The following is a 10,453-nucleotide window of genomic DNA, read 5'->3' as shown; positions in this document are numbered from 1 at the left end:
CCACCAATTTTTCCCCCACTTCCCCCCCATTTTTTCCCAATTTTTCCCATTTTCACCCCATTTTCCCCTCATTTTCTCCCCATTTTTCCAATTTTCTCCTTTTTCCCCCCCATTTTCCCCCAATTTTCCCATTTTCCCCCATTTTCCCCCCTTTTTTCCCCCATTTTTCCCTTTTTCCTATTTTCCCCCTAATTTTTCCCCCATTTTCCCCCATTTTTTCCCCATTTTTCCCCATTTTCCCCCGAATTTCCCCATTTCCCCCCATTTTCCCCATTTTCCCCAATTTCCCCCCATTTTTTCCATTCTTTTCCATTTTTGTTCATTTTTTCCCTTTTATTACCCCATTTCCCCCCATTTTCCCCCCAATTTTCCCATTTTTCCCCCCATTTTTCCCCCATTTTCCCCAAATTTCCCCCAATTTTTCCCCATTTTTCCCCATTTTTCCCCCCTTTTTCCCCCATTCCCCCCCCATTTCCCCCCATTTCCCCCAATTTTCCAATTTTTTTTCCCATTTTCCCCATTTTTTCCCCCATTTTTTCCCTCCCAGCCCCAGCCCCACCTCTCGGGTCCCCCCCGGGCGCTGCCGGGCGCGGAGAAGCTTCCGGAAGGTTGGCGGAAGGCGGAGCCGGAGTGGGGAGAGTCCGGGAAACTGAGGGGCCTGGAAATGGGGGAAAAGGGGAAATTTGGGTGAAAAATGGGAAAAATTGGGGGGAAATGGGGGAAAATTGGGATAAAAATGGGGAAAATTGGGGGGAAATGGGGGAAAATGGGAAAAAATTGGGGGGGGAATGGGAAAAAATTGGGGGGGAATGGGAAAAAATGGGAAAATTTGGGTGAAAAATGGGTTAAAAATGGGAAAAAATGAGAGGAAATGGGAAAATTGGGTGAAAAATTGGGAAAATTTGGGGGGAAATGGGGAAAAATGGGGGAAATGGAAAATTTGAGAAAATGGGAAAATTTGGGTGGAAAACGGGGGGAAATGGGGGAAAATTTGGGGAAAAAATGGGGAAAATTGGGGAGAAAATTGGGGAATAATGGGAAAATTTGGGATAAAAATGGGATTAAAAATTGGGAAAATTGAGGGGGAAATGGGGGAAAATTGGGCAAAATGGGAAAATTTGGGTGAAAAATGGGTTAAAAATGGGGGGGAAATTGGAGAAAATGGGAAAATTTGGGATAAAAATGGGATGAAAATTGGGGGGAAATCGGGGAAATGAGGAAAAAATGGGGAAAATTGGGGAGAAAATGGGGAGAAAATGGGAAAAATGGAGGGAAAATTGGGGGGAAATTGGGAAAATTTGGGATAAAAACGGGGGAAAATGGGGAAATTTGGGTTAAAAATGGGGGGAAATGGGGAAAATGGAAAAAATTTGGGTTTAAAATGGGAAAAATTGGGGGAAAATAGGAAAAATGGGGGAAAATTGGAGAAAATGGGAAAATTTGGGATAAAAATTTGGGGAAAATTGGGGGGAAATTGGGGAAAATTAGGTGAAAAATGGGGGGAAATGGGAAAATTGGGGGGAAATTGGGGAAAATTGGGTAAAATGAGGGAAAAATTGGGAAAAATGGGAAAATTTGTGTTAAAAATGGGAAAATTGGGGGGAAATGGGAAAAAATGGGGGGGAAATGGGCTAAAAGGGGAAAAAATGGGGGGAAAATGGGAAAATTTGGGAATTATTTGGGATTTAGGGAGGAATTTTTGAGCAGTTGGGGGAATTTTGGAGGAATTTTGGGAGGAATTTTTTGGGGAAATTTGGGGGGACTTTGGGGGGGAATTTTGGGGGAATTTTGGGGAATTTGGGGGGGGATTTTTGGGAAATTTGGGGGGAATTTTTGGGAATTTTGGGGAGAATTTTTGCGGAAAATCCTGGGAATTTTGGGGGGAATTTTTAGGGAATTTTTTTGAATTTTGGGGGGAATTTTTGGGAATTTTGGGCGGAATTTTGGGGAATTTTGGGAGGGAATTTTGGGGAATTTTTGGGAATTTTGGTGGGAATTTTTAGGAAATTTGGGAGGGAATTTTGGGGAATTTTTGGGGGAAATTTTTGGGAATTTTTGGGTATTTTGGGGGGAATTTTTAGGAATTTTAGAGGGAATTTTTGGGGAAAATCGGGGGAATTTGGGGGGAAATTCTGGGAAATTTGGGGGGAATTTTGGGGTGGAATTTTTGGGAATTTTTTGGGAATTTTGGGCTGAATTTTTTGGAAATTTTTAGGGAATTTTTAGGGAATTTTTTGGGGATCCCTCACCTTTTCCCGTGCCCGGGCTGCGCCTCCCGGGCCGGCACGGCGGCGATCGGTGCCAAGGCCGGCGGTGCCCGTTTGGTGCCCCCGCGGTGCCAGGAGGGGGCGCTGCGGAACCCGGCCCGGAACGGCCCCGCCAACGGCTCCGGATCCGCCCTGGGCTCCGCTCCCGATGCCAGGCTCTCCGACCAACCCCTGTGGGCACAGGGTGGCACCATGGTGGCACCAGGGTGGCACCAGGGGATAGGGGAGAGGTGGCACTGGTGACACTGGGACAGGGGAAAGGTGGCACCGGTGGCACTGGGACACTGGTGGCACTGAGGGACCAGGTGGCACCGGATGGCACCAGGGTGGCACCGGGATGGCATCAGGGTGGCACCAGGATGGCACCTGGATGGCATCAGGGGGGCACTGAGGGACAGGGGAAAGGTGGCACCAGTGGCACCAGGCTGGCACCAGGGGACAGGGGAAAGGTGGCACTGGTGGCACTGAGGGACAGGGGAAAGGTGGCACCAGGGTGGCACTGAGGGACAGGGGAAAGGTGGCACTGGTGGCACTGAGGGACAGGGGAAAGGTGGCACCAGGGTGGCACTGAGGGACAGGGGAAAGGTGGCACTGGTGGCACTGAGGGACAGGGGAAAGGTGGCACTGGTGGCACTGAGGGACAGGGGAAAGGTGGCACCAGGATGGCACCACTGAGCTCCGGCTGCCAGGCTCTGTGACTGACCCCTGCGGGCACAGCGGGCACCAGGATGGCGCCAGGGTGGCACCAGGATGGCACCAGGGTGGCACCAGGATGGCACCAGGGGACAGGGGAAAGGTGGCACCAGGATGGCACCATCGAACTCCAGCTGCCAGGCTCTCCGACCAACCCCTGCGGGCACCGGCATGGCATCAGGGTGGCACCAGGGTGGCACCACGGTGGCACCAGGGTGGCACCAGGGGCAGGGGAAAGGTGGCACCAGGATGGCACCACCGAGCTCCGGCTGCCAGGCTCTCCGACCAACCCCTGCGGGCACTGGGATGGCACCAGGGTGGCACCAGGGTGGTCCCAGGATGGCACCAGGGGACAGGGGAAAGGTGGCACCGGTGGCACTGAGGGACAGGGGAAAGGTGGCACCAGGATGGCACCACTGAGCTCCGGCTGCCAGGCTCTCTGACCAACCCCTGCGGGCACAGCGGGCACCAGGATGGCGCCAGGATGGCACCAGGATGGCACCAGGGGACAGGGGAAAGGTGGCACCAGGATGGCACCATCGAGCTCCGGCTGCCAGGCTCTCTGACCGACCCCTGCGGGCACCGGGATGGCATCAGGGTGGCACCAGGATGGCGCAAGGGTGGCACCAGGGTGGCACCAGGGGACAGGGGAAAGGTGGCACAGGTGGCACTGAGGGACAGGGGAAAGGTGGCACCAGGACGGCACCATCGAGCTCCGGCTGCCAGGCTCTCCGACCAATCCCTGCGGGCACCGGGATGGCATCAGGGTGGCACCAGGGTGGCATCAGGGTGGCACCAGAGTGGCACCAGGATGGCACCAGGGGACAGGGGAAAGGTGGCACCAGGATGGCACCACCGAGGTCCGGCTGCCAGGCTCTCCAACCGACCCCTGCGGGCACCGCGATGGCATCAGGGTGGCGCCAGGGTGGCACCAGGATGGCACCAGGGTGGCACCAGGGTGGCACCAGGGGACAGGGGAAAGGTGGCACTGGTGGCACTGAGGGACAGGGGAAAGGTGGCACTGGTGGCAATGAGGGACAGGGGAAAGGTGGCACCAGGATGGCACCACCGAGCTCCGGCTGCCAGGCTCTCCAAGCAACCCCTGCGGGCACAGCGGGCATCAGGGTGGCACCAGGGTGGCACCAGGATGGCACCAGGGTGGCACCAGGGGACAGGGGAAAGGTGGCACCAGGATGGCACCACTGAGCTCCGGCTGCCAGGCTCTCCGACCAACCCCTGCGGGCACAGGGTGGCACCATGGTGGCACCAGGGTGGCACCAGAGTGGCACAGGATGGCACCAGGGTGGCACCAGGGAACAGGGGAAAGGTGGCACTGGTGGCACTGAGGGACAGGGGAAAGGTGGCACTGGTGGCAATGAGGGACAGGGGAAAGGTGGCACCAGGATGGCACCACTGAGCTCCGGCTGCCAGGCTCTCCGACCAACCCCTGCGGGCACAGGGTGGCACCATGGTGGCACCAGGGTGGCACCAGAGTGGCACAGGATGGCACCAGGGTGGCACCAGGGAACAGGGGAAAGGTGGCACTGGTGGCACTGAGGGACAGGGGAAAGGTGGCACTGGTGGCAATGAGGGACAGGGGAAAGGTGGCACCAGGATGGCACCACTGAGCTCCGGCTGCCAGGCTCTCCGACCAACCCCTGCGGGCACAGCGGGCACCGGGTGGCACCAGGATGGCACCAGGATGGCACCAGGATGGCACCAGGGTGGCACCAGGGCATGGGGATGGCACCCAGAGGGCCCAGGGCAGCCTGATGGCATCAAGATGGCAGCCAGATGGCACCAAGATGGCTCCAATGGCACCAAGGTGGCATCGATGGCAGCCAGATGGGACCAATGGCACCAAGATGGCGCCAATGACATCCAAGATACCAAGATGGCACCAATGGCACCAAGATGGCACCAATGACATCCAAGACACCAAGATGGCACCAATGGCCCCAAGATGGCACCAATGACATCCATGGCACCCAGATGATGCCAGTGCCAGTCAAGACATCCCAATGGCTCCAATGGCACCAAGATGGCACCAATGACATCCATGGCACCCAAGTGCCACCAAGGGCACTCACACCATCCCAATGGCACCAATGACATCCAAGACACTCAGATGGCACCAATGGCACCAAGATGGCACCAATGACATCCAAGACACTCAGATGGCGCCAATGGCACCAAGATGGCGCCAATGGCACCCAGAAAATGCCAATGGCACCAAGATGGCACTGATGGCACTCACAACAATCCAATGGTTCCAATGGCACCCAAGATCATCAGATGGCACCAATGGCACCAAGATGGCAGCAATGACATCCATGACACCCAAGTGGCACCAATGACATCCATGACACCCAAGTGGCACCAATGGCACCCATGACAACCCAATGGCACCAATGGCACCCAAGACACTCAGATGGCACCAAGATGGCACCGATGACATCCATGACACCAAAGTGGCACCAATGACTTCCAAGACACCCAAGTGGCACCAATGGCACCCATGACACCAAGATGGCACCAATGGCACTCACAACAAACCAGTGGCACCCAAGACACCAAGACGGCACCAATGGCGCCAAGATGACACCAATGACATCCATGACACCCAAGTGGCACCAATGACATCCATGACACCCAAGTGGCACCAATGACATCAATGGCACCAAGATGCCACCAATGGCACTCACAATAACCCAATGGCACCAATGGCACCCAAGACACTCAGATGGCACCAAGGGCACGAAGATGGCACCAATGACATCCAAGACACTCAGATGGCACCAATGGCACCAAGATGGCGCCAATGACATCCATGACACCAAGATGACACCAATGACATCCATGACACCAAGATGACACCAATGACATCCATGACACCAAGATGGCACCAATGGCACCCACAACAACCCAATGGCACCCAAGACACCAAGATGGCTCCAAAGTCATCCAAGTCACCCAGATGTCACCAAGATGGCACCAATGACATCCATGACACCAAGATGGCACCAATGGCACTCACAACAACCCAATGGCACCACTGGCACCCAAGACACTCAGATGGCACCAAGATGGCACCGATGACATCCAAGACACCCAAATGGCACCAATGGCACCCATGACACCAAGATGGCACCAATGGCACCCACAACAACCCAATGGCACCCAAGACACCAAGATAACACCAATGGCACCAAGATGGCGCCAATGACATCCAAGACACCCAAGTGGCACCAATGACATCCATGACACTCAGATGGCACCAGTGGCACCCACAACAATCCAATGCCTCCAATGGCACCCAAGACACTCAGATGGCACCAAGGGCACGAAGATGGCACCAATGACATCCATGACACCAAGATGGCACCAATGGCACTCACAACCACCCAATGGCACCCAAGATACCAAGATGACTCCAAGGTCATCCAAGACACTCAGATGGCACCAAGATGGCACCAATGACATCCATGACACCAAGATGGCACCAATGGCATCCATGACACTCAGATGGCACCAATGGCACCCACAACAACCCAATGGCACCCAAGACACTCACATGGCACCAATGGCACCAAGATGGCGCCAATGACATCAATGGCACCAAGATGGCACCAATGGCATCCATGACACCAAGATGCCGCCAATGGCACCCACAACAACCCAATGGCACCCAAGACACCAAGATGGCTCCAAGGTCATCCAAGACACCCAAGTGGCACCAATGACATCCATGACACCAAGATGGCACCAATGACATCCAAGACACCAAGATGGCACCAAGATGGCACCAACACCACCCAACCATCACCCCACCAACCTCCTGGGCGTGCCATCCTCGTGCGGCGGCACGATGACCACGGTGACGGTGACCGAGGTGCGCAGCAGGTCGATCATCTGCTCGTGGCTCAGGGCCACCGCCGCCACCTTGCACACCTCCAGCAGGCCGTGCCACCGCAGCCCGGGCACACCGCGGCACCCACGGCACGGGGATGGCACCCAGAGGGACCAGGGCAGCCTGATGGCACCAAGATGGCAGCCAGATGGCACCAAGATGGCATCAAGGTGGCATCGATGGCAGCCAGATGGGACCAATGGCACCAAGATGGCGCCAATGACATCCAAGATACCAAGATGGCACCAATGGCACCCAAGATGGCACCAATGGCACCAAGACGGCACCAATGGTACCCAAGACACTCGGATGGCACCAATGGCACCAAGATGACACCAATGGCACCAAGATGGCACCAATGGCACCCAAGACACCAAGATGGCGCCAATGGCACCCAAGACACTCGGATGGCGCCAATGGCACCAAGATGGCACCAATGACATCCAAGACACCAAGATGGCGCCAATGGCACCAAGATGGCACCAATGGCATCAATGGCACCCAGATGATGCCAGTGCCAGTCAAGTCATCCCAATGGCACCAAGATGCCACCAATGGCACCCACAACAACCCAATGGCACCAATGACATCCATGACACCAAGATGGCACCAATGGCACCCAAGACACTCAGATGGCACCAATGGCACCAAGATGGCGCCAATGACATCCATGACACCAAGATGGCACCAATGACATCCATGACACCAAGATGGCACCAATGGCACCCACAACAACCCAATGGCACCCAAGACAGTCAGATGGCACCAATGGCACCAAGATGTTACCAATGACATCCAAGACACCCAAGTGGCACCAATGACATCCATGGCACCAAGATGGCACCAATGGCATCAATGGCACCAAGATGGCACCAATGGCACCCACAACAACCCAATGGCACCCAAGACACCAAGATGACTCCAAGGTCATCCAAGACACTCAGATGGCACCAAGATGGCACCAATGACATCCATGACACCAAGATGGCACCAATGGCACTCACAACAACCCAATGGCACCACTGGCACCCAAGACACTCAGATGGCACCAAGATGGCACCGATGACATCCAAGACACCCAAATGGCACCAATGACATCCATGACACCAAGATGGCACCAATGGCACCCATGACACCCACATGGCACCAATGGCACCAAGATGGCGCCAATGACATCCAAGACACCCAAGTGGCACCAATGACATCCATGACACTCAGATGGCACCAGTGGCACCCACAACAACCCAATGGCTCCAATGGCACCCAAGACACCCTGATGGCACCAATGGCACCAAGATGGCACCAATGGCACCCAAGACACCCAAGTGGCACCAATGACATCCATGACACCAAGATGGCACCAATGGCACTCACAACAACCCAATGGCACCACTGGCACCCAAGACACTCAGATGGCACCAAGATGGCACCAATGACATCCATGGCACCCAAGTGGCACCAATGACATCCATGACACCAAGATGGCACCAATGACATCCATGGCACCCAAGTGGCACCAATGACATCCAAGACACCAAGATGGCACCAACACCACCCAACCATCACCCACAGCCCGTAGAGCCCATCCCACCAACCTCCTGGGCGTGCCATCCTCGTGCGGCGGCACGATGACCACGGTGACGGTGACCGAGGTGCGCAGCAGGTCGATCATCTGCTCGTGGCTCAGTGCCACCGCCGCCACCTTGCACACCTCCAGCAGGCCGTGCCACCGCAGCCCGGGCACACTGCGGCACCCACGGCACGGGGATGGCACCCAGAGGGACCAGGGCAGCCTGATGGCATCAAGGTGGCAGCCAGATGGCATCAAGGTGGCATCAAGGTGGCATCGATGGCAGCCAGATAGGACCAATGGCACCAAGATGGCGCCAATCACATTCAAGATACCAAGATGGCACCAATGGCACCCAAGACACTCAGATGGCACCAATGGCACCAAGATGGCACCAATGGCGCCAAGACGGCACCAATGGCACCCAAGACACCAAGATGGCACCAATGGCACCAAGATGACACCAATGGCATCAATGACACCCAGATGATGCCAGTGCCAGTCAAGTCATCCCAATGGCACCAATGGCACCAAGATGGCACCAATGGCCCTCACAACCTCTCAATGGCTCCAGTGGCACCCAAGATCATCAGATGGCACCAATGGCACCAAGATGGCACCAATGACATCCATGGCACCCAAGTGCCACCAAGGGCACTCACACCATCCCAATGGCACCAATGACACCAAGATGGCACCAATGACATCCAAAACATTCAGATGGCACCAAGGGCACCAAGATGGCACCAATGGCACTCACAACAACCCAATGGCACCCAAGACACCAAGATGACTCCAAGGTCATCCAAGACACTCAGATGGGACCAATGACATCCAAGACACCCAAGTGGCACCAATGACATCCATGACACCAAGATGGCTCCAAGGTCATCCAAGACACTCAGATGGCACCAATGACATCCATGACACCAACATGGCACCAATGACATCCATGACACTCAGATGGCACCAATGGCACCCACAACAACTCAATGGCACCCAAGACACCAAGATGGCACCAACACCACCCAACCATCACTGTCATCGCCAACACCCCACCAACCTCCTGGGGGTGCCATCCTCGTGCGGCGGCACGATGACCACGGTGACGGTGACCGAGGTGCGCAGCAGGTCGATCATCTGCTCGTGGCTCAGTGCCACCGCCGCCACCTTGCACACCTCCAGCAGGCGGCTGCCGCGCCGCAGCCCGGCCTGCCAGGCGAATCCGTACTCCTCCACCTCGGCCACGCTGCCGTCGGGGTGGACGTGGAAGCCGAGTTGACCCAAACCGTTGCGTCGAAGCGTCATGTCCACCGTGGCGCAGCCCGGCGTCGTCACCTGTCACACATCACCATCAGTTGATTGGGTCCCAACCAGACACAAAACCAAAAATTCAAGTTTTGGGTCAAAATCGAGCGGTTTTGGGTCGGTTTTGAGGAATTTTTTTGGTGGTTTTACGGTTTTCTGCCATTTTTGGCGCGTTCTCGTATTTGCCCGATTCTTCGTTTCTCCAATTCAACAATTTTTCATCGATTTCATCCATTTTAACCAAAATTTCATCAATTTTTCCCTCATTTCCTTCATTTTAACCCAATTTCAACAATTTTCCTCAATTTTATCCCAAATTTCCTCAAATTTTCCCAAATTTCCGTCATTTAATCCAAATTTCCTCCATTTTTTCCCTAATTTCCTTGATTTTATCCAAAATTTCCTCAATTTTTCATCAATTTCCTCCATTTTAACCCAAATTTCCTCAAATTTTCAGAAATTTCCTTCATTTTAACCCAAATTTCCTCAATTTTTCCCTAATTTCCTTCATTTTAACCCAAAATTCCTCCATTTTCCCCAAATTTCCTTCATTTTACCTCAATTTCATCAATTTTAAGCCAAATTTCCTCCATTTTGCAGCAATTTCCTCCATTTTACCCCGATTTCCCCCCATTTTTCCCCATTTCCTCCCCATTTCCCCCAATTTTTCCCCATTTTCCCCCCATTTCCCCCCATTTTTCCCCA

At 54.6% G+C, this 10,453-nt stretch overlaps 1 protein-coding gene across 1 annotated transcript in view; it reads right to left on the bottom strand.

Annotated features, from left to right (window-relative positions):
• Positions 1-559: 559 nt before the first annotated feature.
• The window catches only part of LOC311165993 (signal-induced proliferation-associated 1-like protein 3), a gene marked incomplete at its 3' end in the record, with an annotated part of 29,604 nt that continues 19,710 nt past the window's right edge, over positions 560-10,453 (bottom strand). Inside the window, exons 8-10 of the mRNA XM_084227485.1 lie at positions 9,504-9,778; positions 2,250-2,438; positions 560-658 (exon numbers count right to left, since the gene is read on the bottom strand). Coding sequence (XP_084083611.1) covers positions 560-658; positions 2,250-2,438; positions 9,504-9,778 — 563 coding nt within the window. The remainder of the gene's footprint in view (positions 659-2,249; positions 2,439-9,503; positions 9,779-10,453) is intronic.

The sequence above is a fragment of the Fringilla coelebs genome, assembly GCF_963513975.1.
Source record: "Fringilla coelebs genome assembly, contig: SCAFFOLD_381, whole genome shotgun sequence".
Classification (NCBI taxonomy): Eukaryota; Metazoa; Chordata; class Aves; order Passeriformes; family Fringillidae; genus Fringilla; species Fringilla coelebs.
This window is presented reverse-complemented; position numbering and strand designations above follow the sequence as displayed.